Below are 27605 nucleotides of genomic sequence, written 5' to 3'. Positions count from 1 at the left end.
CAGACCAGACACTCCCAGGTTTGAGCCCAGCCTCTGCAACTGAACCCGTTGGCCTGGACCAGGCAGGCTCACCCCTCCATGGCTCAGTTTCTGCAACTGTAAAATGGGAATCATTTTCAGACTGTAGGGAAGATTGCATAAAGCAATGCACGTGAAGAATTGGTTATCATCATCTAGGGACTTAAGTGTTCCGCAAGAGGCATGCTTTGCAAAGCTCTTTCAACACCGGCCCTGCTGACCCCTAGCAGCCCTGTGAGGAGGGGTGGCACAGGCACAGTTCCTGATTAACAGGCGGGGAAACTGAGGCCCTGAGGTCTTCTGCCGCTGGTGGAGAGATGGAGCCAGGGCTGGAACCTGGATCCATCAGACTCCAAACCCCCCTGCCTTCACAGGGTATGCCCCGGGTCAGCACCTTGTTCCCTGCAGTCCTTTGCCAAGGGAACCCCACGTTGTACCCCCACATCTGCTCCCTCCCTCCCTCCTTCCTGCCCTCCCACCCACACCCCACTGTGCTCACACTCCTGAGCTGGCGACAAAGAGGCTGCTGGCATGGAGCAGGGTTCGGGCCCATCTGGCAGTCATTTGCAATTCATTAGGAGCCCTTCCCTTCTCTCTGCTCCTTTCAACTTACTGCTGACTCCACCGCTCCCCATCTTTGGGGACACAGCGCGCCTGCTTATTCTGTCGGATCAAATATTTACAGCAGATGTCCCGCCCGCCCGCGTCAGCTGCCCTTGTTTATCCGAGGAGCAGGGGTAGGGCCCACATCCGTGTCCCCTGCTCGCCCCAGCCAGGCCTTGCCCACTCACTGGCCACTGCGCCTTGCACCCCAGCAGCCTCCCAGGCACACCCCAATGCGGCGCCGGACAAGACGTGCCCAGCCTAGCGCTGCCTGCTGAGCTACTGCTCTGCCTCAGTTTCCCCTCTGCCCCCAACAGTTCTCATGTGTTATGGGCAGTTCTCATGTCTTTCGTGCCTAGATAGTTCTTCCTATAGGGTGAGAGGCCTGCCTGCAACAGCCGGGGTCCAGGATCCCACCCAGGGCCCTGGGCAGACAGACTGTCAAGGACACAGAGTCCACTCCTCCCGCTGACATGGAGCTCCTGGGGTGGAGCCAGTTGTTTCCAGTTCCTGTTGACAAGGCTCTGGCCTGGCCCCATGGTCCTGCCTAGGGAGCAGCCCCTACCCCCCTTGCTGGAGGAGCCCTGGCTGCTTTAGGATACAGAGTACCACGGGGGATCCCAGCGGGAGTACCCCCCGCCCGGTGCACTGTGCCGCCTCGGTTCCTCCTCTGTGACCTTCGCTGGCACAGCGGTGGTGTGCCAGGCCCACTGTCCGGGCAGCGCGGATGCACCCTCACGGTGGGGACCGTGCAGATGTTGTACTGCAGAGAGGTAGGAGCTGTGGCTGAGAGTGCAGCTCGGGCAGCCGCCTGGCTTAGACCCCAGATCCAGCTGTGGGCGTCTGAAAAACTCCAGCCTCAGCCCTCTCTGCCATCACTGGTGATGGGACAACCCATCCCATGGGGCTGGGAGTGGATGAGTTAATTTCTAAGATGCTCCCAGGAGCCCGTCACATCCAGGGTGGGAGGAGCAGGTGCTTTTCACAGGTCCAGTTGCAGATGAGGCAGAAGTCAGAGGAGTTAAGTGACTTGCCCAAGGTCACACAGCAGAGCAGGGGTGGCTGTCCACAGGGCCCACAGTCACACAGTTTCTGTGGGCAGTAGCGGAGGTGCTTGACGAAGCGGCAGAAACATCACAAACCTTTGCTAAGTGGGAGACGTCCGCTCAAATAACACCACTATTTTTTGTGGTTGTTTTTGCAAACCCCGATTTCGCTCTGGCCGGAGTTCCCATCTATGAAGAGGGTAGTTCTAGGCTTTTCTGCAGCATCAGAACCTTCATTCAGACAGTGAAGTTGAGGCTCAGAGCTTTTGCCGCCATTTTAGCCTGTCCAGCCTCAAAGTGGTGAAGCCTCCCTGGCACCGGGGCCTTTGGAGACTTCGGGGCCTTCGGGGCCTTCGGGACACAATGGGGACTGCTGCCCCCGGGGAATCTGCAAGACATGGTTCTCCACAGCTTCTACCCATTTCTTCTGGGCTGGGGTCCCTGTCCCCCGGGCCCCCGCCCCCGGCAAAGACCCTATGTCCCTTGCACCCTCTCCTGAGCGCAACACTGTGCGTGGCAGAGTGGTGGAGCTTTCCAGAAGCTGGAGGAGGCTGCCCCGCCCAGCCAGCCTCCACCCGTGGCCCCGGCTCCCAGCTGGCCCCAGCCGGCCAAGAATCCAGATGTTTCCACCACCCCAACAGCGACCAGCCGGTGCCCGTGCTGTCCCCACCCTGCTGGGCCAGCCAAGGGGAGGCTGCTCTGGAGAGGAGGGGCCGGCAAGGGAGAGGAGGATGTTTGGCGTCTTCAGACCTCCCGGGACCTCCTTTCCCAGCTCATGCTCCTAACATGTTCGACAGATGGCGGGCTGGCCCCCGTTCAGCTATCCAAATAGAAAAACAGGCCTGGCAGCCGGCACTGCTTGACAAAACTGCATCGGCTGCTTGATTGGGTCCGGGTGCGCTAATGGGTTCTGGGGAGGCAAAGGCAGGAGAGGGCTGTGTGGCAGCTTTGAAACACCATGAGAAAGTTGGGGAATTGTATTTATTTACAAATACTTAGAACTCTGGCTCTCCCAAGCGGCCTGCCGCTGGGCCTCCCTCCAGCCTGCTCCCCCCTCCCCACAGTAGCTCTGGGAAGACTCTTCAGAAGGCACATGAGGAGCCTGCTTACTGCCCAGCAGTGCATTCTGGGAGGCCCAGAGCCAGGGCAAGGGCACAGGCAGGAGGGCACAGCTGTTAGGCATGATACTTGCAGGCGGGATCTGTGTTTGAATCTTGTGCTCCCTGCGAAGTACCCTTCCACCCCCTGTGCTCTAGTGTCCTTACCCATAAATGGGGAACTGAGTCACAATGTGCATCCCCAATGGTTGTAAGGGCCACGGGTGGTACAACCTCGGTCAGTGACACACGTGACTGCTCAGAGCGGTACTGGCACACTAATCGGTAGAGTCCAAGCTCCGAGCTTCATTCCAGGCCGCGCGGGGGTTTCCGCCAGCACACATGGGGCCTAGAGCAGGCACACCACGGTCCTCCCAGGCCCTCCGTCTGCAGGTAGCGCGTGTGGGGCTGCCACTTCCCCTCGCGAAGCCCTGGTTTCCTCTCTGACAGTGGGTTGTCTGGTGCCTGCTTCCACGGGGCACAGGCAAGGAATCGTCATCATGGGCCCCTCCTCGCCTTCTCCAGATGCCACAATGGAGGGAGCTCAGTGAAGAGGAAAAGCCCCAGCCTGGGAGACCACGCTCTGGGCTCAGGTCCCGCTGTACCCCAAATCACTGTGTGCCCTGGCCAGGGGGCACAGTACTGCCTAGCCGTCCTTCCTGCCCTCGTACCCAGATTGCAGTGGAGAAACGCGATACTCAGAGAGGTCATGCGCCTTGCCCAAAGTCACACAGCAAGTCTGGCCATCAGCCCCCCTGCCTGGTATCAGAGCGAGGCAGTGCACCCTTGTGCCCTGGCCTCCATCAGCAGTGAGTCCAAACCCCCTCTCTCCCCACTGCAGGCAAACCTGCCCCTGCTGCAGCGGGAACTCCTGCACTGCGCCCGCCTGGCCAAGCAGACCCCTGCCCAGTACCTGGCCCAGCACGAGCAGCTCCTGCTGGATGCCAACGCCTCTTCCCCCATTGATTCCTCAGAGCTCCTGCTCGAAGTCAATGAGAACGGCAAGAGGAGGACACCTGACAGGTAGGCACTTTGGAGGCTTTCTGTGGCTGGGAAGGGGCACAGTGGAGGGATCAGACAACTGGCACCATAGCTCAGCAGGCATCCCAGTTCCAGTGCTGAGAGAATCCGGGTCAGTGCTGCCGCCCGCAGCGAGTGAGCAGGCTGGTCAAGTTCAGCCTTTTCTGCAAGGCCCACTGCACAGGCCAAGCCTCTGAGAGGCTACCCTGTCAGGCTGTGGCAAGGCCTCCTGGGGACTCAGATGTCCCCCTGGGTGGACGAGGGAATAAGCAGGAGGGGAGTCTGTCTGGAGAAAGTTCTGTGGCTACCCTATGCAAGATGTGGACCCCAAGCATCCAGGAGCCAGAGGTGCCCAGGCATGTGGGCTGGCCCTCGCTATGGGCTCAGAGATGGGATCTTGTCCTGCTGCCAGGAGAGGGTGTTTCCCTCTCTTCTTCCTCTCAATAGAGGCTCAGGCCTCCTGATCTCTGGGCTCTGGAGCCTGCACACCAGGGACGGGAATCAAGGCTGGGCCCCCATGGACTGGTCTAATGTCTCTGTCTCTGTCTCCCCCTTACTCTTTCTCTGCCTACCGCCTCTGTCTACCCATCACCCCTCCTGCTTGGACCTCTATCCACGGCTCCTGGTTCCGTGACCACTGGCCTCCTGCCCTCTCCCTGGGCCAGGACCAAAGAGAATGGGTCAGACCGCGACCCGCTGCACCCTGACCCCCTCAGCAAACGGCCGTGCACCCTGAGCCCCGCCCAGCGCTACAGCCCCAGCAATGGGCTGCCCCACCCCACGCCGCCACACTACCGCCTCGAGGACATGGCCTTGGCCCACCACTCCCGTGACCCCTACCGCCACCCAGACCCCCGGGAGCTTCGGGAACGCCATCGGCAACTCAGTGAGCAGTGCTCTGGGGGCAGGGGGTGGCACACGTGTACATGTTGGCAGGATCACATGTACAGCTGTGTGTGGGCGGGGGAGGGCATTCAAGAGCTACTGTGTGCACATGTCTGTCCAAGAAGGACTCAGAGGAAATGGGTATAGAGAAAGGCTTTGGAAGGGGAACTGGCCCCAGGACCCAGAGGGGATCCGCAACCTGGCTGGGCTACGCCCAGAAGCCTCTGAGGGAGAGCCACCTCTCCTGGACCTCCCCCTGCAGGGAAGTTCAACATCCTCACCCTCAGGTCCCAAGAGGCCCCTTCCCTCCCCAGGGGCATGGTTGTAGATGTTAACCTGTCCTGGGGTCCCGGCTGGACTGAGGCAGGTATAGACAGGTATGGGGCCTAGAGGACCTAGAGCCACTCAATTTGAGGGGCACTGGTCATCTGCTGGGCACACACCCTCCAGTTGCCCTTGGCCCTGCACGGGTGTGTTCAGCTCCTTATAGAGAAAAGAAAAGGGAGGCTGCCAGGCTCTGCGGTGGGGGCAGAGGGAGGGCAATAAATTAGGTTCCTGGGCCCAATTTTGAAGTAGGGGGTTGCTTCCCACGTGACACCCTGCAATTCTAGGACACCAGCATAGTGTCCTACAATCGAACTCAATTCTGACACTCTCTACCTGGAGATAGCATTAGGTCCCATGGGTTAAGGGTTCAGTCCCACAAGACTGCCCACCCCCTTCAAATGCCAGCCACGAGGTCACCTGTGCTTCTGACCAATCAACTGTAAAGCAGAGGTTCCCACAACCCCCACCTTGGGTTCAATTAATTTGCTAGAAGGGCTCACAGAACTTAGAAGACACTTACGGCAGGGCAAGGTATGGAGAAAGGGCGAGGCGTTCCTGTGCCATCTCTGAGCACATCCCTCTCCCAAAATCTGCATGTTCATCAACCCAGAAGCTCTCCGAACCTTCCTTTGAGGTTTTATGAAGGCTGCATCACCTAGGCATGATTGATTAGACTATTGGCCATTGGCAATTGATTCACCCTCCGGCCCCTCTCCCCACCGTGGAGGTCAAGGGTGGGACTGAAAGTTGAACCGTCTACTCACACATTTGGTTCTCTGAGCAACCAACACTCACCCTATTCCAAAGTCACCTCACTAACATTAACAAAAGACACCTTTATCACTCTTTACACTTAGGAAATTCCAAGGGTTTTGGGAACACTGAGCCAGGAACCCTGGATGAAGACCACACACAAGAGGGAGATTTTGGTCACCTGAATGACCAAATGTTTCCTATAAGTCGCATTACCGCAAGTGGGATGCGCAGGCCAGCAAGGAGGAGCCCGTTTATGGGCAGTTCAAGCATGTGGGGTCCCCAAGTCACAGGAGCTGCAGCCCCTGCCTCCAAGGCATGGCCGGCCCGCTCAGGGAGAGCGGACACCCCCTAAGGTTCATGAGCTCCCGCTGACCACACAGGCCCACCCTGCTCTGGGAGTGGGGTGAAAATGAACACAAAAACACCAAATTTGTAAGAGCATGGTCACTGGATGGGCCGTGTGGGGGAAGGAGATGGGGCGCCCAGGTCCTGGGTGGAGCAGAGGGCTTGTGGTGGCGGTGAGGGCTCCGGACCTCCTTGTCCTCTGAGCTCTGCTGATTCCCCACGGGCCACTCTTGGGCAGGTCACACGACCTCTGTGCCTCAATTTCCTCCTCTGTCTGCTGGCTCTAACAGGAGTCTCAGCCCTCAGGGTCATGTAACGTTTGAGCAGGTTAACCCGGAGCAGAGTGGGTGCTGTGAAGCCCAGCTGTTATTGATAATAGTGGTGACAAGTCTGGGGCGAAGCACTCCCCCTTGCTTGCATTATTATCCTTGACTCAGTCCTTAAAGTGGGCCACAACATGCTCCGATATGTGTGTGATCCGTTAGCATACCCACAGCACCGACGAGGAGACCGAAGCCCAGAGAGCACAACTGACATGCCCAAAGTCTTCTAGCCACACCTGCCTGATCACTGACCAACCTCTGGGGACAGAGATGAACAGGACGAGTTTCTATCCTAGGGTCCCCCCAGTGTGTTGGGGGAACAGCCTAGAAACAGACAGGGGCCTAGGACACCAATGAGGGGCCCAGAGGCAGGGTCAGCAGAGGCCTCGCTCTGTCCAAAGCTGCCTCCTCACCCCCACCCCGTGCAAGCTTCCAGGGCCCCTGCCCAGGCAGCAGGTGACAGCGTCTGGCTCCCTGTGGCTGGGTCAGGCAGGTGCTATTCCCACCCGCTTCTGCTAATGCAAAAATAGATGCCAGCTGCCAGGCAGATCTCAACCACTATTTTGGTTGGGGCGTTGGCGAAGCCCCTGGCTCTACGAGCAACAGGGCAGGGCTGTGGAGAGCGTATTGTGGCTGCCACTTCTCACCCCTTCTGCAATTTGGGGAGGCATTTTGAGTTTGCGGGGCTAGAAGACCCTTACGAGGTGAAGAAGGCCTAAACAGAGCAAACTCAGCCCAAAAGCATCAGTGGCATTGAGTCACCCAGCACAGGCAGGGGCACCCAAAGCAGCGAGGGTGAGAGCATTCGGTAGGTCTGAAACCATAAGAGTAACCGTGGTGGGGACACTGGGGCACTGCTGCCCCGGCTCATGGCAATTTTGTTTCTTACTGGAGGAAGGGCACCCCATTGTTTTAGTCCCGGGAGCCATTCCAGCCAGTGGCTAAAGGCACAGCTCTGCTCAGGGTGACCTTGAGCAAACACGTCCCCTGAAGCAGCCTCAGTTCTCTCATCTGTAAATTACAATGACAGCAGAGCCTCCCTCGAGGTCAGTGCAGGGATGAAAGATGTAAAGCACTGGGCACAGAGCCTCCTGGTCCCCAGGCTCTCCCCACCGACACGCCTCCTGGAAGTCTTCTCACTGCCCCCCACCCCCACCCGACATAGGCAAGGTAGGGAAACTAAGGCCTGAAAAGGCAAAATGATGGTCCCAGGTCCCATGGGGAATGATCACCAGGACTACTGGCTTCCTGGCCTCCTGTCTCCCAAGAGACCACGGTTGGACCAGTTCGCGTGAGACCCAGCAGATAAGCTGGAGCAGTTGTTGGGCTGCAGCTCAGCCCAGGGGCCACGGAACGGGACCTGCCGGCCCTGCTCTGTAGACTGACACAGCCTGCTGAGAGCTGGGAGGGAGGGCTGAGATTAAACAAGGAAGCGCCTACAATTACTAAACAACCAGAGACACACGGGGGCTTAAGGAATTCTGAAGGCCCAGGGATACTGAGGAGGAGGAGGGGCCCGTAACCTGGGTTTTGACAGACGCACAGGAGTCCCGCTGGCTGAGAGGAAGTGGTAAAGCTCGGGCTGGAGCCAGGCAGTCGTCACACAGAGGCCCTGGGAGCTTCTGAGCAGTGGCGAGGCCCCAGAAGCAAGGCCTGAGGGCAGCCTTGGTTGGCAGTAGTGGGCAGAAAGGGTGAGAGCAGCAGGATTTGTAGGCAGGGAGGTAAAGGAAGGGTGGCCAAAGCCAGAGCAAGGGATAGGGACATGGGTCTTTTCCCCCCAAGCCTTGAGTAGAGGCCAGGCCTGTGTCTGACCCCCTCAGTGCAATGGGCAAAGGGTCAGTGCCCGGGGTCCTCTTCTCCATCCTCTCCCTCTTACTCAGGTGGGCACAGCATGTGGAGGGGACCAGGGAGCCCAGGGCGCCCAGGGCGGGGCTTGGGGAGTATGGGTGGGGCCTGGGAGCCTGGGCTGAGGCCTGAGCACCCACTCCCCTCCTGCAGCGGTCCACGGGTCACGGCCGGAAGAAGTGATCGACCACAGGCTCACAGAGCGCGAGTGGGCTGAGGAGTGGAAGCACCTCAACAATGTGAGTGTCCCGGCCAGGGCATGGGTGCCACAGCTACTCCAGGGGCTTTGCCCAACCTGTGGGACTCAGGGGACAGGACTCAGATGGGCTCCCCCTTGCTCTGTGCCTGCCTTGGGGGGCGTGGGGTGGGGCCTTGAGGAGCAGGGGCAAGGCCGTGGGGAGGGTGGGGCCTGGGACCATGGGGGTGGGGGACACCCATCTCGGCCCACCCTCTACTTCCAGTCAGCCCTGGAGAACCTTCCCTTCTCTGCTCCAGCAGAGTCTCCCAGGAGGAGGTCGCTTGGCAAGGGGGTGGGACACCTCCCACACCACCTCCAGGTTTATCCTTGCCCCTGCTCCCTTTTTGGGGAAAGCCTAGGTAGAAGACGTGGGCCCCAGTGTGGTGCTGTGGGGCACCACACCTCGAGGTTTGCAAGGAGGGCCCCAAGCCCCCTGCATTCACACAAGCCTCCCCCAAGCCCGGTGCTCTCCGGGGAGGGAGCAGCGGGCCATCTCCAGCCCTGCCCCAGCTGTTCAGGGGTTTTTCCGGGCAGTGGGGCTGGCCATGGCCCAGCAGTGGGGGCAAAGGGCCCTGCGAGCTTAGGCCACCCGACTACCACCCGCAGCTCCTGAACTGCATCATGGACATGGCCGAGAAGACGCGGCGGTCCCTCACCGTGCTGCGCCGGTGCCAGGAGGCTGACCGTGAGGAGCTCAACCACTGGGTCCGGCGCTACAGCGATGCTGAGGACACCAAGAAGGGCCCCGCGTCCACCACAGCCCGGCCCCTCGGCAGCTCAGCAGGAGCAGAGGGGTCTCAGCTAGGTATGTGGTGGTGGGGAGAGGTGGGAGGAGCAGAGGGAGTGACGTAGAGAGCAGCACCATGGGGCAGGGACCACATGAACGGGGTGCCTCGGACCAAAGGCGGCCGGGCCCTCATACAGGCTCTGCAGTAAAATACCACCCAAAACAGCTTCACTGGAAAAAGGGGTACCTTTTTGGCTCTGCACAAAGACGCTGGCTGACCCACTAGGAAGCCCAGACTCAGAGTTCCGGTGGCCTGTGGGTCTCTACTCATCCCCTGGATGATGATCATGGACACCAACAGAGGCTTCCAGTCGAATCTAAGGTCCGTCAGTCCAAAGCACGTCCCTTCCGGACACTGCCCTGCCTGCACCCTAGCAACTGATACAGCATTGCCACCCAGGGGCCCCAGGGACCCCTGCCAAGGACACACTCACACCATGGCCCTGTGACCCCGTCCTGTGAGTGATGCCGACCCCTGTGTTTCAGACGTGCACCGGGAGTTCATGCCTAGGACCCTCTCCAGCTACATGCCCGAGGAGATCTGGAGGAAGGCTGGTGAGTGGGGATGACGGGGCGGGAGCTGGGGGCCGCAAACCCAGGTCCTCTTGCCCTCTCTATCTGTAAGGATCTTCTTCCTGTCTGGTGGGGGGCGCCCAGCTCAGGACAAAGTTCATAGGACTTCACGGATGGGGCTCACGGAGGGGTCACAGTGCACTTAGTATACAGGGCAGAATGATTACACCCACACCTGCCAGGGAACAACACGATGCTCAGTAAAACAAGCAGAGCCTCAGTCCCAGTATGCGCACAGTGTGCACAGGCATGCACACATACGAGAGAGGCACTTAGCGCTGGAATCTGTGTGGTCTTCTGCACATAGTGTTGAACACCGCAACAGGGGAGTGCTGTGGGGGGGATTCATTGCATTGTGCGAGCAGACTTTGGGGAGGGGCTGGGCAGACGCTGGAGCCCACGGGCAGCAAGAGAGCTGGGCCGGCGCTCAGGGGTGGCGGCGGTGCAGAGAAGAGGTGGGATCCCAGACGTGTTTTGATTTGTGGGTGGATTTAGTATGAAGTGTGATTAGAGGTAGGCAATCTTGGCGTCTTGAAAGCAGTGAGAGTGGAGGGTCCCAGCTCAGAGTTGGAGGCCGAGGGACAAGCCAGGCAGCAGCTGCCTAGGTCGAGGTAGGGGACAGACCTGGACAGGAAGATGGGAGTCCTCATTTCCCTTGGCCTGTCCCCTTCGCCTCCATCTGGCCCACAGCAGGGCCTCATGGGATCCTTGGTGACAGCCATGTGGTGCTTGGGTGGTGACACGGGGGCAGGTGGCTGCAGATGGCACTGCCAGCAGCCCAGCACACAGTGTGCAAACACTCGGATGGGAGGCCTAAAGGCCACCTCTGCCCCTTAAATGGGGGCCCTGCTTCATCCCACCCCAGACTGTCTCACACCATGCTGCAAGAGCAGCACTGCCAGGTAAGCTGAGGCAGGCCTGAAAGGCTATGGGGGTGATTTAGTAGGGGGTGGGGGCCACATTGTTCCCAATGTCAGAGGGCAGGGTACAATCTGAGCAAGCTCCCTGGCCACAGAGAGAACAATATGCTGGATCCTCAGACGTGAATGGGCAGCAGTGACAAGTATGGGGGAGATGACAGAGAGCTTTCGGAGGAAATAACAATGCAGAGCCCTGGACTGGGCATTCCCCGGACTGCTTCCGGATGGGCTGCAGGGCCAGGCAGACTGTCCACGGGGCAGAACAATACAGCTGCGGTTCTCAAAGTGGGTGCCGAGATCTGCAGCAGCAGCATCACTTGGAACTTCTTAGGAATGCAGATTCTATGGCCCTCCTAGACCCCCTGCATCGAATCTGCCGCAGCACACTAGAGTCTGAGGACACGGCAGGAGAGGCTGAGCTTGGAGATTTGCCCCATGACAATGCTAGCAAACCCGTGTGGGAATGTTTCTTTGTGCACAAGCCCCACCCCCTGGGTTATGGGCCAAAGGCCCGGAAGACCTGGGTAGGATGGCCCACGTGACCATGGCCACATGTCCTTTTGCAGAGGAGGCAGTGAATGAGGTGAAGAGGCAAGCAATGTCTGAGCTGCAGAAAGCTGTGTCAGACGCTGAGCGGAAGGCCCACGAGCTCATCAGCACGGAGCGCGCCAAGATGGAGCGGGCCCTGGCCGAGGCCAGGCGGCAGGCCTCGGAGGACGCCCTCACCGTCGTCAACCAGCAGGAGGACTCCAGCGAGGTAGGGGCCCACTCCACAGCCTGAGTCCAGGTCCCGGGCTGCTCTGCCTCCTTGGCAGCCCTGGGGGCTCTCAGGGCCCCATGGCCTGGGTAGATGGGTCCTGTGGGTGTCCCCACTGTACAGACGGAAACTGAGGACTCCAGGGGGCGGTAACTTGCCCAAGGTCATAGCCTAGGAAGTGGCAGAGCCATTATTTGCACCCAGGCTTCCAAACACCAAAGCTCATGCTCTCTCTAACCTGTGAAAGCAGGAGGCAAGAGGAGGATGTAAAGACCCCAGGTGGCATGCAAAATACCTCCCCAGTTCCTGACACACGTGCACATGCAGGAAAGTTTGAGATTATTATCATGCTGGTGTTTGGACATGAGGCCCAGAGCATTTCAGGCTGTGGACCTGTGTCGGAAAAGGGTGGGATGTCAGGCAGGGCTAATAATGCGGACATCTGAGCGGTCCTGGAGGAAGTGAGCCAGCATGCGGGCATCAGGGAACAGTGCCATCCCAGGAGGGAGTAGCAGGGACAAAGACCGGGTGGGGACCAGGCACACCTGGCCGAGTGAGGGTTGCACGAGACCAACGTGGCTGAGCAGAATGAGCCAGGGACAGTAGGAGGTATTGGAGTCTGGAGGCTTTGGAGGCTAAACGAGCACCTGGGCCCCTCTCCAGGGCAGGTTTGGACTTCTTGTCCCATAGCCCAGGGCCTTCAACCGTGTCCCTGCCCACCTTCTACTCCCATGGCTGGCTGGGTTACATTTGTTCATGAAAATGGGGCAGGGGCCCAATGGGAAGGGTGCAACTGAGGCAGGCCTGCCGTACATCCCACGTCAGAGCGTGGCAGTTTTATTCTGCCAGGGTTCCCACGTTGTGCATTGGAGCCCCGGTGGAGCAGGAGGGCTTCCTGGAAGAGAGGAAAGGGGCTGTAGCTTCCTGCCCTCGTGAGGACCCTTTGGTCCTATGAGCCCAACATGAAACTACCTGGGGTGGGCTAGAGTTGTGCAGCACAGCAGTGTGAGCCCATTCCCCCAAAATATCCCAGCCAAGGGGCCGTGTCACCAATGGTCACCACAGGCTGTAGCACTCTGGGGTCTTTCTGTCTCGCTTGACACCCTGGCTGGGTCTAAGCCGATTTGTTTAGAGGGTGTATTTCCCCATTCTGCAGCCGGGCTGAGTACTCTGGGGATTTGGAGCGGCCCAGCCCTGGCCCTCCCCCAACCATCTCCTTCCCCCAATCCAGAGCTGCTGGAACTGTGGACGCAAGGCCAGCGAGACCTGCAGCGGCTGCAATGCAGCTCGCTACTGCGGCTCCTTCTGCCAGCACAAGGACTGGGAGAAGCACCACCACGTATGTGGCCAGAGCCTGCAGGGCCCCTCGGCGGTGGTGGCTGACCCGGTGCCAGGACAGCCCGACGCCACCGTCAGCCTGGGCCCCTGCCTGCCCACGGGTGCTGCCAGCCCCAGCGAAGCGGGCTCCACAGGGCCATCTCGCCCAGGCTCCCCTGGCCCGCTGGACGCTGCGCCCCGCTGACCCCTCCCAGACCCGCCGCTCGGCCCACGGACATGCGCCCACCAACCCCGCCCGGCCCCGGTTGCCGGATGCTTCGCCGGGCCCTGGGAGCCCGACCATTGGAGTCACTGCTGCTACTGCTTCTCTCCAAAAGAAAACACAGAACCAACAAAAACTGCATTCAACGCAACTTCCTCAGCTACCTGATGATCTCACGCAACAACCTCTTCAAGCATCCTCAGAACCTCCCACTGAGCTTTAGACAACGGAGCAGAGCGGACACCGGCTGGAACACCACCGGCTTGTCCCCTGCCCTTCCTCCTCTCTCTCGCTCTCTCCTCCCCCCTCCGCTTCTTTCTGTCTTTATGACTTTCACACTTTCTCTTTAATGAAAAAAACTAATTACTGGGGGGCTTATATTTTCAGTGAAGAATTTTGGGGGATTTATGGCAAAAGAGCTTCTCAGAAATGGACAAAGAAAACTTTGGGGGGCTTTCCCCTTCCTGATTAAAAAGGGAAAAAGAAAACTGTTATTTTATAGCCGGAGATCTGAGCCTCTGCGTCACCGAAACTACCCCAGGGGTAGGTGCGTGATTCGGTGAAGACAGTAAGAAAGACTTCAGTTTCTGACCCAAGAAGCATTTTTGGTTTCAGTTTTTTTTTTTCCTTCAATGTCAAACTCTTTGGCTTTAAGTAGAAATCCAAAAAGTTTTTTTAAAAAAGTAAAGGAAGCATACCTGTAAACTACCTTGCCAGCTAGCCAGCCAAGGATGCCGCACACACCTCTGCTCCAAAGGAAATCCAAAAAGCAAACATGAGAAATCAAAATCCAAAATTTGTTTGTCACTGCCAAAGTATTTTTTTCACTGTTTTACTCCACTCTTGGGTTTGTTCAGATGTTGGTCTTTTCTTTCAATTCTGTTTTTAGAGTTTGGGATATTGGGGCTTGGAGGGTTTTGCCCACCAAGAAGCGACTTTTGTTTCTTTTCGACTAGATGGCAGCACATTGCTGGGCACAGGGTGGTGAGCCTTGTGGCCTCAGCACCCCGCCCGCCTTGTGCGAGAGAGTGCGTGCGTGTGCGCACGGGGCGCGCCCAGCCATGTGTCACACCACGTGTGCAGGGAAGACACCTCCATCTGTCCTCACGCCCTCTGTGAATTCTCATCACATTTCATTTCTTCCACTTGTGAAAAAAAGTGCTAACGTGTCCTTCCCAGAGAGAGCATAATTCTGAAACAAAACTGTGACAATCTTTCGGGTTGATTCTTGAGTGCTTTTCAAAGCACAAGGAGACAGCAACTGCACCTGTAACGACTGCTTCTCCATTTTTCCTCCTCTACCTCTTCTCCCCTCCTCAAAGCCGCCCTACCTAGCTCGTCTTTGCCCCGTCACCGCCTACCCTCAGTGTCCCCCAAACCTACTCTTCGTTCTTCACACTTTTGCAGAAAAAGAAAAAAACTACAAACAACAGCCTGCCCTCTCCACACCTTCTGAAGACTTAGTCAGCTGTGTATAACCTCACTCTTCTGTCCAGCTGATCCTCAGGGGGAATGTCCCCTCACTCTAGCTCTGTCCCCCCTACCCAACTCAAGGCCCCCAGCAATCTCAAGGAGGAAATAAAGGAGTGAGGAAATTCTCGCCTGTACTCAATGGGAGGACAAACAGCAGCATGGTCCACGATCTGGCATTTTCTTGCATCGCTGTAAGAAGTTCCCAGGACTGGAGTGCAATATGGAGAGTGACCAGCTACTGAAACCGGGGTTCCTGGGGGGCCCCACCGAGAGGCAAGAAGTTCATAGTGTACGTTAATGTGAATGTATATAGTCCTTGCAGAGGTCCAAATAATGATACTCATGATGATAATAAAGAAGAAATGTTTGCCAAATAAAAAAAAAATTAAGAGAAACTGCAGAAGTATGTAAAGTGTAGGAAATCGACTTTCAGAGAAATCTGACCTGTGGTCCTACGGGGAGCAATGGGTTTGTTTGATTACTGTTATTTTTTTTTTCAGAGTTGTAAGAATTCACTTTCTGAGTATTGAAAAGAAAGATCCCATCTGGTTGCCACAGACCGGGTGCCGTCCCGAATCACACCCGACAGTGAAAACCTAATTCCGAAATAGACCTAATTCCGAAATAGGTCTATCTTACCCTCCAGAAAGTTCCCCATTCCAGCCGCCATCTCTGTTGCCTGGAGCGTGGGTCCATCAGCCTCTCAGAGGTTTGCTTTTGTGGATTTCAGAAAAGCAAGGACCTGTTTGGGATTTGGGCTCTCGAGACAGCGGAGGCCCGCCTGTTTCCAGCCTGCTGTGTTTCTCTCTTGTAAGCATTGGGCCTATTAAAACTGCAGTTTTGGACATGCGGCGAAATGGGTTTCCCTCCCCTTGGAGGTGGGCGCTTCGGACTCTGTTCCCACAAGGTTGTGCTGTCAAGCGGGATGTCTGGAGAGTGTGTGCCCTGGGAATGCTGGGGGTCTCAGGGAGGAGGGCTAAGACTCCTAATCACACATCCCTACTGCGTGGACTTAGGGGTGAGGCTGCTGGTCTGAGGCAAGTCACAGAGGAGCCCCTCATCTGGGCGGGCCTCTGTTTGCCTCCCCCTTGCATGGTCCCCCTTTGGGAACAAGCAAGTATGCCAAGGACACTAGCACATTGGCCAGCTGGCAGTGTCCAGGCCAGACCACCCTCCAGGGCTGGACCATGGGCAGAGGGCCCGAGGTGGGGCAGCCCTCCCACCCTAGCTATTGGGAAGAGGGTGCCCTCAAGCCAGCTATAAAAAGCTTTCCTGGTATGGTCCTCACATGCAGATCCCAAATACCCAGAAGCCACCACTGGCAGGTCTGCAGAAACCTAGCATTAGAGGCTGGCCACAGGCCCATGGACAGCCCCTGCTGGCTGAGAGCGCCCTCAGGAATGGGATGGCGGCCGGTGGGTGGAGCTGGCAGTGAGAAAGCCAGGCCTGAGTGCACAGGAGGGGATGACCTGGTGAAGGCAGCTCCTCTCGCCCAGGGAGCTCTGAGGGAGGCGCTGGGGCACTGGGTCACATTTAGGGAGCTGACGGTTCTGTCGGTCACAGCGCTTAGGCCCCATCTGGCCAAAGACCTCACAACCAAACATGGAATCAGTAGCTTTGCGGGGGGAAGACTAATGGCGCTAAACATGAATGTTGATGCAACACCTGTGCCCGCAACTGGAGCACCTGCCTTTCTTCTGCAAAGGGGCTGTAGCCTCCTGCTCTCTGCTCAGAGGCCAGGCCATCTTGCCCTGGTACATCCTGAGCTTACAGACCATTGGCCAAGGGTGTGGCATGCAAGCGTCTCCTCCCCACAAGTAACCGCCAAGATCCGACACACAGGTGACCCAAAAGCTCTGTGAGATGCAGCTGCTGGAAGAAACTCCTTCCCCACAAATCAAACCAAAATGGCAGCTTTACCTCTCCTGTTCTGGGGCCAAAACTATGACAGGAAGGCAGCAGCCAGAGCCCACAGGCAGGGGGACAGCACCCTGGTGTGTGACCCTCAACCTTTCCCATCCCCTCCTCTTGTCGTCTCCTTATTTTCCGTCCTGCCCTGGGCCCAGGCTGGTCTCCCTCTTAGGCTGTGTCGCCAACCCAGGGTGGTGTCTGGGGGGTATTTTGTTTGCAAAGACCAGCGTCTCCCATTCCATGCACGGGCCGGCTGGCGCACCCCAGACCTCATCCGAATAGAGAGGGTTCCCATTCCCATGGCTCACCAGGACATGGGGAAGCCTTGGGTGTTACCAGTGGCAAAGAGAAAAGCTGGAGAAAGTCTCAGTGGTCCCGGGGGGTCAGGGCTGTAGGACAAGGGAAGCTGGCCTCCCAGGAGGGGGTTGGCCTGTGGGTTCGGCAGTGGAGCTGCTCATCAGGGCCCCGAGAGGTCCCATCGCTGAGGGAGATGGGCGGGAAAGGGGCAGGGCAGTGTTGGCTTTGGAGTCATCCCAACAGCGTGGTGAAGAGAGATCAGCTCAGGCCCTAGCTTTCGCCTGTTTGCCAATTTTTCCAAATATATCCTCAAAATGACACCAAAGCCTTGTCTCTGTCATCCACCCATCTTGCCTGTCCAGCTCACTCGAGCAACATGTCCAGCCATTATTCTGCCCATTTCCTCAGGCCATGTACAATTATTTATTGATTCTTTTCTTTCCTCAGTTCATCTTCTGACCAATCCAGTCATCTGTGTGGCCATCCATTAACCCTCTCACCCATCCACCCGCTCACTCCCCCATCCATTCGTCCGGCCATCCATCCACCATCTATCCACTCATTATCCACTTATCCACCCACTCACCCACCCATCTCCACATCCATCCATCAGTCCATCTACTCTATCCCAGCTATCACTTGATCCCATCCTCCCCCATTCATCCTTTTACCTATCCAGCTCCTCTCCACCATTCACCCTTACACATACCATGCATGTGTCCATCCATCCTCCGATCTAACCCACACAACCATGCCTCAACCCGTCCACCCATTCACCTCTGCATCCACTGAACCCAGTAGCACGGCCAGCCCCTGCTGTATTCCAAAGCTTCGAGGGTGCTTGGATCTTCCCATGACCTTAGCTGCCCTAAAGGAACCTGCCTATGGGCACAGCCGCCCCCTCCCAGTGCCCCAGTTATTGTTCCAGGCCTGCTCCAGAGACAGATAAGTTTCTGTTGCAGGTATTATGGGCAGGTTGGAGCAAAGTCCTAACAATAGCTCTGGCCAGTCTGGGCCCACCGTGGGCCAGGAGTGTGAGTTGAGAGGTAGCCCACACACCCACTCAGGAACCCTGTGACCAGAACCACCAGTCAGGGTGAGCACATTCCCTGACAAGAACCCCGACACTGTGGGCTGGGGCTGCCTCTCCTCTCCTTGCCTCCAGGGGTCACTGCCCCCAAGGAAGTGTCCCCAGGAAAGGAGAAGGGGAAGAAAAAACCCAATGCTGGCCCCCAACCCAGACACCAGCTCCTGGAGCCCCTCTTCTCCCCAAGCGCTCACGGTCACCCTGCCCCACTCCCTCTCCCATCTTCCACCCTGGGGTCCTGGACAGATGGGAATTTGCTCTTCGGAGCGCTGAATGATGCAGGAGCAGACCCCGCCCAGGCTGAATTTGGCTGATGGTGATAAGTGTTCTGGGCACCTAGAGGCCCCGTAGAGGCCCCCTGCCCACTTCTCCCCAGCGGTCTGTTTCCACAGCCCTCAGGCTCCCACGCCACACAGGGCATTTTCCAAAAATGGGGGTGGAGGGCCCGGGATCGAGGTCCTGGGTTAGGCTCTGCTGGCAGGAGAGGAGGGAGAAGAGGAAAGCAGAGGGGGTGCAGGAGCTGGACTCTGAGGACATGTCTGCTCCCTGGACACCTCGCAGATAAGGCCTGGGGGAGCTGGGTGTCTGCGACAGCGCCTGTACTGGTCCCCCTAAGTTCCAGAAAACACCATCTTGCATGCTTCCGTTCCTTCTCTTTCAACTGGCCCCTGGAGCACCACCCCAAATACCCCTTGTAGCAGTAATGCCATGTTAGGACTCCAGGTGGAGCCTGGTTTTTAAATATTAGAATGAAGGCATTGGATGCCCTTGCTCCCAAACTGGGCCGGGGCCCAGCCAGGCCAGTCGTCAGCTCACCCACTGCATCCCTGCGTCCTTCGCAGGCCAAGGGGTTCGGGCCGTGGGAATGGGGCTTGGGCACAGCCTCTCACAACCTCGTGGGGAACACATTGGTTTTCCACTTCTTCTTCCTCCTCTTCCTCTTGTTCTTTTTTTTTTTTTTTTTTTCCTTTTTTTTCTAATTCCCCAAAAGGAGTTGGACAGTGAGTGTTGGGTCGTTTTTCCTGTAACGGGTTTCCCTTGCGCTGTGTAGGATCCGTGGCATGCCGTCCCTGTCGCGTGTCCTCTGATGTACTCTGTTTGACCTGGACGCTGTAAGATGTTACTATTCAGGTCACGTCAGTTACCTCTGTGTTGTGTAATAAAGCCCAACATTTGCCATCATGGCTCTGCCTCTCCTTGAGTTCCAGGCGACTCCGGCTAAGCCCCATTTCACACATATATTCACTGAACGTGTGTTGGGAGCTTTCTCAGTTCCAGCCAAGAGACACAAAATCCTGCCCCAAGTGAGTGAACAACCATGTGACGTACGTTGGAGTATGAATGGGACACGAGCAGATGACCCCCTGCTCAGTCCACGCACAGTCTCCTGTACAGTAAACTTTCCAATGTTGTGTCCCCGAGGCAATCTAGATGACCCTAGACCCCAGATGACACCTGTGGCTTCATGGCCCCTGAGTCCCACTGCCTGTGGCAGTGCTGGGCACTTTCCATAAGACCCTGAAGGTGGATACCACGGGAAGCAACACCTGGACCCCCAAGGAGCCGGGGTGTCAGCCATGGTGCCCCAGTTCCTAGGGCCGGTCCCATCCAGAGTCAGGTGCCCAGTTCTTAGCACCCCTGCTTCACGGGCGGCCCCCGCGGGACGGGTGTTATTGATACTTGGGCCCAGGCTTGGAACATGCTGTATTTTGAAAGGCGTCATTGCAAAGGCCAGTGTGGGGGCGAGGCTGTCCCCACGCCAGGCGGCTGGCGGGAGCCCCAGCTGGGCCTGGTGTGTCAGCAATCTCAGCATAGAGTGGGATGACTACATTTTTCCATTGCAGAGGTCTGAGCTCAGAGGGAGGCTGCCGGGGACTGGGCCTGAGTCCAGCGGCTCTCAGCTTGGACACAGCCCCGTGGTGCCCTGCCTCCCATGTGGAGGCAGAGGAAAGGGCCCTGACCAGAGGCCCTCTGTGAGGCCTCAGATGCACAGGAGGGTGGGCTCCAGCTGCCTCATGTGAGGGGAGAAAGACAGACGGTGGCCGCACCTCCGTTCCTGTCCAGCCAGCCTTGGGCTGAGGCCCTGTGCTCGGTGCAGACATGGACACTGCCCTTGAGGCACTCTGGCCTGCCAGCGGAGGCATGGGGATGTGAGACTTATATTGGACAGACAGAGGGCGAGGCCCAGGAGCAGTGCGACAAGGAGAGGGAACAACCAGGGAGGCTCCCTGGAAGCAGCAGTACAGTAGCAATAGTGCCCCCTGGAGTCGTGCACATGTAAGTACGGGCAGGCGTGTGGAGCCGGAGAAAGGGGAGAGGCAAGGAGGACCTGTGTTTGAGCTGGGAGGCCTATGCAGAAAGGACCACAGCCAACTGGGGGCCAGGAGACTGCCTGGAGACCGTCTCCTCTCGAGAGCAGAGGGGCAGAAGCCCACAGCTTCCCAGGGCTGAGGCAGCAGCCACAAGTGTCCCCACTTCCAGGACGCTTGTCTCATCCCCCCCACAGCCTCTGGGGGAGGAATGCTCCCTGGCTCTGGGTTCACAGTACAGCTCCACTGTGGCCTGCATCTCTCCTCCCCCGTAACAAGTTCCCAGGGAAGAGCCCCCGACTGGCCCAGCTTGGACCTACCAGCTATGGCCTGGGGTGGGCGAACGTGCTAGAGGGGTCCCCTGTAAAAATGTCAAGAGGACAGAAAAGCCACAACAGGACCTCCACCAAGACTGAGCCAGGCGAGGACAGATGGAGGAGACCAGGGCACACAGGGACATGGGCTTGTGGCTGTCCTCCCTGGGCAGCCAACGAGGAGCCGTAGAGGAGGCAGAGGCAGGCTTTATGGATTGCCTTCCAGCCCCCAGAGCCCATTGGCTGCTCTGCACTTAATTCAACCATTGTGCCCTGTAGCCGGAGCAGGATTCTGGCTTCAATTAAGTGGCTGCCACCTAAAAGCTGGTCCGGAATGAGAGTGGGGAAGGGAGGGTCCATGGGGGACAGATGGAGGGGTCAGGAGAAGGGATGGAGGTAGACCCCTGACCCCTGGGCACCCACCCTGTCCTCACTACTCCAGGCCTTTGCTCAAGCTGTTCCCTGTGCCCAGGCCATCCTTGGCCCCAACTCGACCTGACCTGGTCCATCAAGGCTGGCTCAAATGCCACCTCCTCCAGGAAGCCTGCTCTGAACCCATATGCCATCCTTCCTCCTCCTGCACACTCAGATAACTTGCTCCTGTCTGTGTCACCTTAACCGTGGCCTGCCACTGGTGTGTGGACTGGTGACTCCGATCTGCTTCCTGAGTTGTCACTGCCCCAGCCCAGGCCTCAGAGCAAGCCAGGCTGAGCTGATGTTGGGGAGGCCCTCCCGGGCTCCACCTCCACTATACACCTCTCCACCCTGGGTGTCCTGGAGATTCCTGCCCCAGTGAGGGACAAGGGGACAGGGGCAGAGGTCCATGGCCTTTGGCTCCCCCAGACCCAGAAGCCAGGGCTGGAAGCCTGGCTGCACCTGCAGGCCTTGTAAGTGCTTAGTGGGAGCAGCTGGCCTGGGGGAGGGCTTAAAACCCAAGGCGGGCACCAGTAGGCGCTGGTGTGGAGGTGAGCATTGGAGGACCTGCCTGCCCGGCCCCTCATCTTCAGCCACCATGTGGCCTTTCTGTAGCCGTGCTCTCTTCCCACCCCCCACCGAGGCCTGGCTCCAGAGGGCTTCCTCGGACCCCGAGGCCCAGGGCTGGGGGGCCTGGAGCTGGACTGAGAAGACCCCTCTGGAGCCGGAGTGTGGGGACAGGAAAGAGGAGGAGGAGGAAATTGGGAACGCAGAGAACAGCGAGGAAGATGCAGGCTTCCCTCTGTTTCTACTCGAGAGTGAGAACCTGCCCGAGGACCTGCCCGGGCACCCAGTACCTGACCAGGTTAACAGCCTCGTGGAGCACAGCTGCTTGGAGCATGGGGCGGAGGCCGGCCAGAGACCTCGGGCTCCCTGTGTGGGGTGGGGGCTGGGTGGGGGCTGGCTGGGGGCAGGGGATGAACTGCAGCTCTGGCCTCAGAGGCAAGAGTGCCACTGTCCCCTGCCTAGAAGAGGGTAGTGGGGGTGCCCTGCCCTGCACAGGCTGGAGGGAGCAGAACAGCCTCTCTGGAGGGAGCTTGATGTGTTGGGGGAGGGTTACAGGGGCTTCTCTGTGGCCCAAGTCCACATGGCCTTCCCCTTCCCCTTGGAGAAGCCCCCAGCATGTTCCTGATGGGTCCCCAACGCTGAGGACCACTGGGGTCAGGCCAGCCCACCTCTTCCCTCCCTCAAGAGGAGCTGGGCATGTCCTGCATTGGGGCTCAGCCTGGGGCTGTGTGCTGGCAGGAGCTGGAGGCCATCAAAGTGAAGCTGTGGGCAATGGAGCAAGCCCAGGAGCCAGAGCTGAGCAGGGCACAGGGCCGGGCAGGAGAAGGGGGAGCGAGGTCTCTGCCGGCTCCACGGCCGCTGAGTCCTGAAACAGGTAGGCACCAGCAGGCCAGGCAGACCCATTCCCAAGGTGGGTGGGCAGGCGGGCCCCCAAGTTCTTGGGCGTGCGGCTCTGAGCCCCCTCCCTCCTCTGTATATCAGGGTGGGCTGTGAGCTGCTGCTGGGAAGAGGCTGGCTCACAGGGAGTGTTGGGTTGACAGGCAACAGCAGACCCTTCCAGAACAGACCCAAGGATCTCTTTCCCCAGGATTGAGGAATGAGCCGTAAACATAAGTACCTGCCTTTAGCAGCTGCCCAAACCCCCAGCTCATCTTGAGCCCCCGACCCCGATCTGTCCTGGGGCTGCTCTCTCTGCAGGCTGCCCCTGTCCTGAGAACCCCGTGGAGAAGGTGGAAGTGGACCACAGATCCATCTATGTGGGCAATGTGAGTGCAGAAGGGGAGTGAGATGGGGTCTTTTCAGGGACCACCGCAGGTCTGCTGCCTCCTCCTGGCTGTGAGGATTAAAGAAAGGGACACTATGGGACAAACTCAAAGCCACACAGGCCTGAGGAGGGAAGCAGGAGGGAGGGTCTGAGCAGGGCAGAGGGACTGTGTGCCTGTGTAGTCAAGTGCTCTCATTCCCCAATGTGAGCTGGGAGTTGGGATTTCCACGTGAAATTTCCCAGTTGGTCAATCATTGGCAACAAATTCCACTTTAAAAAGCCATACACTCTTTGCACAGGCCAAATAAACCCAGGGATGTTGCCTAACACATGGAGGGGGGTGTTCATCTCAGTCTCCAGGCCGCCTCCAGCAGGGGTGGGGGCAGAGGCCTCGGCCATGCCCACACCCTGGGCTCCAGTCAGCCCCTCTCTACCGAGAAGACAGATGAGAAGACGTGCTGGGTCGGGGGGCTGGAGGGGCGAGGCCTCTGCAGGAGAGCCCCATGCTGGCGTGCCTGTGCCAGGTGGACTACGGGGGCACCGCCAAGGAGCTGGAGGCCTACTTCAACCTCTGCGGGGAGGTCCAGCGGGTCACCATTCTGTGCGACAAGTTCTCCGGACACCCTAAAGGGTCAGCACAGGGCCTTGGGGAGGGGGCGAGGCGCCCCGGGTACTGCCTAGCGCGGGTAGCCTGGGCTGGACCCTCACTAGCCCTCGCTTCACCCCAGCTATGCCTACATAGAGTTCGCTGCTGAGAGCTCGGCCCAGGCTGCTGTGGAGCTGGACGAGAGCGTCTTCCGAGGCCGGGTCATCAAGGTGCGGGAACCCCATGAGTCACCAGGGCACCTTGAGGTGGGGGTGCTGGGGGTGCGGGCTGTGCTCTGAGCTCCTCTACATTAACCTACTAATCCCTGAGATGCAGGCAGAGAGGCTAACACAAGGAGGCTGACAAAAGGGCCCAGCCTGACCCCTCTCCAATCTCCCAGGGTCTCTGGGCACACCTGCTGGGCTGCAGGGGCAGGGTGAAGGACCGCCAGACCCCAAAGGGTTTGGCTTGTGTGTGGCACTGTGGCTCACAAAGGGGGAGATGTTGGCTCAACAGGGATCTATCACGTGACCACAGCTGTAGCGGGACAGTTTCGGCCTAAGTGGCGATCCTGACAAGGTTGAGAACAGGTTGGGGTCTGACGCCTTGGGAGGACACACATCCTGGGTGCCTGGTGGGCTCCAGGGCCACCACCTGTGAGCCTCTAGCAAAGAAACCCAGGAAGACTTCCTGGAGGCAGCTTTAGTCCTCGGATCGGCCCGGGAGAGGGATTTAGGCAGTACTGGAGAGGAGGGTGTGAGAACGGGATCTTGGACCACTCGCCCTTTGGTTCCAGGTACTGCCCAAAAGGACCAACTTGCCAGGAATCAGCTCCACAGACCGAGGGGGCCTGCAGAGACACCCAGGTGCCAGGGGGGCACCCATGTCCCACAGCAGCAGCTTCCTGGGTGGGGCCTGCTTCAGACTACAAGGGCGGAAGAGGTGAGTGCAGGTAGGGAGGGCTTGTCCCAGGCTGGGTGAGGCCCTGTGGGCACTCACCTCCCATTCTCTCTCTGCACAGGGGACAGGGAAGAGTCTCACCGTGGTATTCACCGTACTGAAGGAAGAACCAGATTTTGAGAGTGGGGCGGGTCAGGATATACAGCTGTGCTCCCTGTGGGACCATTTACTCTAGGGGGGCGGGCCTGGGGTGCTGAGGGGCCATAAAGCAGGCTGGCGGGAACAGCACGGTTGGGGAGAGGGCCTGAGGCCAGAGGAGAAAGGTGGTGGTCAGTGGAGAGCTGCCTCCACGTTCAGAAGAAACCACCTCACCCCGCTTCATTCAGGCGGGAAGATGGCCTGGCCCACAAGAGCCACACACAGTGGCCCAGACCCAACAGCTAAAGCCCCAACTCACGAAGCAGGGTACAATGGTGGGTCTAGGGGGAGAACGCTCCTTGGAGCCTTGGAGGGCACTGGGCAAAGCTTTGGGCAGGTGAGGCCCAGGCAATGCTGAGTCTGCCCAGGGTTGTCATACTCAGGGTTCATCAACGAACTCCTTTTAAAGAAAAATAGAAATGTGTCTTAATGGTAAAGCATAAATTTATTAAACTTGAATAGTTTTTAAAAGCACGTGACAACAGACCTTCCTTTATTCGTCTCTCAGAGACACTCACTCTCTCTGGGGGCAGACACTACAGCGAAAGGCAGGTGACAGCACGAGGCTGTGAGGCCAGGACCCACCTCCACCCCGCTTCACCGCGCACTGCGAATGGGCAGCGTCGGGGCTTACAGAGTCGCCATCCGCCCCCATGCTACAGGGGAAGCAGTAGCTAATTTTGTCTTCACCCCAGGTCTGGTGGCCTGCGGGGCACCTGCTCCCCCAACAGTGAGTGACCCAGACACTCGCCTTTGTGTGTCCTCACCCGTGAGGGACTGCAGACGGGCATGCACCTCAGGCACCAGGCACAGGTCCAGCCCGCATCAGTTCGGGAAGCAGAGGGGAGTTTTCTGCACTCCCTGTGCACCCCGACTGCTGCCCTCTCTCAGACGGACACAGTGGCCTTCTCCCTGAGGGGGCGGCGCGTTCTCCGTCGCCCGACTGCATTCTGAGCTGGGGAAGGAAGCTTGGAGCCAGGTGCCAACACACTAGGTTCTGGCATTAACCATTAATGAGCCCTCTCTTGGCTTTTCAAAGGCAACTCTCTCTGCCTTGTTATGTTTATTTGATGATCGATTCCTTAAGCTTCAAACAGAAATGCCTTGTGCTTCAATCTACAGGTGGTGCCACCCAGTCTGTCCACAGATGGGTTGGTCCCTGTCTGTCCCTGGTTCCCTCTAACACTGGCGAAGGCAGGGGACAGTGGACTGCCCCTTGACTCCACCCACACGTGTCTTTAACTTCCCCCTTCAGGCCAGGTTCACTTGTCCCTTGTGACCTGGGTCAACGCTGTCTCTTATAGTGGGGTGAACGATGGCCTTCAAAGAAAAAGATGTCCACATCCTAATCTCCAGAACCTATAAATGTGAACTTACTTGGCAAATGGGTCTTTAGAGATCTTGAAATGAGATCACCCTGGGCGATCTGGGAATGGGCCCGACGTCCAACGGCGCACACCGGATCTGAGACACAGACACATGGAGAGGATGGTGGGGACACAGAGGCAGAAGCTGGGGCGTGTGCCTACACAAGGAGCCCCCAGGATCATTGGTGGCCACCAGAAGATGGAGAGAAGCCTGGAGCGGATCCCCCCTCAGAGCCTCCAGAAGGAACCCACTCTGCTGACACCTTGGTTCGACCCTGGCCTCCAGAGCTGCGAGAGGGAATCTCTAGTTTTAGGTCCCGTCCCCCTCCAGTGAAAAGGTGAGCAGGAGGTCTGACGTCAGGAAGCCTTGCCAAGGTCACCCAGCAGCCCAGGGCAGAGCCAGGCTTGGCTGTGGAACTTCTGTGCGCGGTCAGGACCGTGAGCAGCAGGGGCAGCAGGGGAGGCATGCCATCAGATGCGGTCCCCGAGCCGCAGGTTAGGTATCGCGGGCTCCTGCGAGCTCAGCACCTTAGGCCTCAGCAGGGGCACCTTCATTGGTGTTGATACACTCATTGTGCATGTTGGCTTTTCTGATAAGGCCCTGCTGAGTCTTCTACCCCAAGTAGTTAGTTCCTCTTTAGAAGCCTTTTCTTGGTCCCCTCTGTGTGGCCATTTTGAGGAGAGTGGGCCTGGGAATCCCTCCCTTCCAGTGGTTCTCAGGCCTGAGCAGGCCAAGGTGGAGGGGGGACAGACGACACTCCTGGACGTGGCCACCACGTGGGTGGCGGGGCTCTGAGCAGTGAGCCACTGAGCAGACCCAAGTGGCTGTGCCTGGGGAAGGCCGAGACCCATGGCTCCCCTCGCCCCCGTCTGGTCTGGGGCAGAAGAGAGGGAGAGGCACTGACGGCGGAGGGAAGACTGACAGACTGCTGGCAGTGAACTTCAGCCAAAGACGTCACCTGGAACAATGGTCAAGGGCTGACTAGGAGATGCACCCGAGGGGCTCAATGAGGCCACCTCCTGTATAAAGCTGTAAAAAGATAATGTGAAACTGCCATCTGACAGTTCTGCTGGCAGAACAAAGACTAGCAGATAACGTCTAGCGCTTGATTTCCTCAGGCCTAATGTGGTAATGCTACCTAACAATGTGTGTAGAAACTCCCTAATGTAGGAAGCATTTATGGGTTGGTCTGGCTGCACCTACAGAAAAACCCAAATAGCAATGGCTTCGACAGGGGTTTTTTTGTTTGTTTTCACATAAATTGCTGAACACAAGTAGCCCAGGGCTAGTATGTCTCAAACCAGCTCCTGCTAGCTTTTTCCTCTGTCCTAGAGGATGAACCTTATCAGGTTCTCAATATGGCTGCAGAAGAAAATGGAGCTGCGTTTGCAGGAGGAGCTGATCTCATTCAGAAGATTTTGGATGATGAAATTCAATCAGACTTTTATGTAGCTGTTCCAGAAATAATGCCTGAGCTTAAGCCTTTAAAGAAGAAACTGAAGATTTCCAAAGCTTACTCGAAATTTCATTGGCCAGGACATCCCCAAAATGCTTGAGTTATTTAAAACTGGACATGAAATTAAGGTAGATGAAGAAAGGGAAAACTTTCTCAAGACCAAAACAGCAACACTGAATATGTCAAGTGATGAGATAGCTGCTAATCTGCAAGTCGTTATCAATGAAGTTTGTCAGCACAGACCGCTGGATTTGGGACCCTTTGTGGTACAAGCTTTCCTTCGTAGTTCAACAAATGAAGGCTTATTACTAAAGGTCGAGCCATTGTTGCCTAAAGCAGTAGAAACCAAAGAAAGTAACAAAGAAGCTGCCTGAAACTGTT

General features: G+C 57.8%; 2 protein-coding genes across 3 annotated transcripts in view; both read left to right on the top strand.

Annotated features, from left to right (window-relative positions):
• The window catches only part of CBFA2T3 (CBFA2/RUNX1 partner transcriptional co-repressor 3), a 60249-nt gene extending 41242 nt beyond the window's left edge, over positions 1-19007 (top strand). For both annotated transcript variants that reach the window (XM_054588962.1, XM_054588961.1), the window contains 7 exons: positions 3606-3787; positions 4450-4670; positions 8419-8504; positions 9110-9308; positions 9777-9845; positions 11350-11540; positions 12772-19007. In XM_054588962.1, coding sequence (XP_054444937.1) covers positions 3606-3787; positions 4450-4670; positions 8419-8504; positions 9110-9308; positions 9777-9845; positions 11350-11540; positions 12772-13062 — 1239 coding nt within the window. In that variant the 3' untranslated portion in view covers positions 13063-19007. The remainder of the gene's footprint in view (positions 1-3605; positions 3788-4449; positions 4671-8418; positions 8505-9109; positions 9309-9776; positions 9846-11349; positions 11541-12771) is intronic.
• Positions 19008-21483: 2476 nt separating this feature from the next.
• On the top strand, positions 21484-24433 carry PABPN1L (PABPN1 like, cytoplasmic). The gene is made up of 7 exons (XM_054588835.1): positions 21484-21750; positions 22191-22326; positions 22650-22717; positions 23241-23347; positions 23445-23532; positions 24099-24244; positions 24324-24433. The coding sequence occupies exons 1-7, from the start codon at positions 21484-21486 to the stop codon at positions 24361-24363; spliced, it is 852 nt and encodes a 283-aa protein (XP_054444810.1). The 3' UTR covers positions 24364-24433.
• Positions 24434-27605: the final 3172 nt, after the last annotated feature.

This window comes from Pteronotus mesoamericanus, unplaced genomic scaffold (assembly GCF_021234165.1).
Source record: "Pteronotus mesoamericanus isolate MK-2021 breed Mesoamerican mustached bat unplaced genomic scaffold, CSHL_Meso_final scaffold_165, whole genome shotgun sequence".
Lineage (NCBI taxonomy): Eukaryota > Metazoa > Chordata > Mammalia > Chiroptera > Mormoopidae > Pteronotus > Pteronotus mesoamericanus.
Note: the sequence above shows the minus strand (reverse complement) of the source record. Positions and strands in the feature narration are given on the sequence as shown.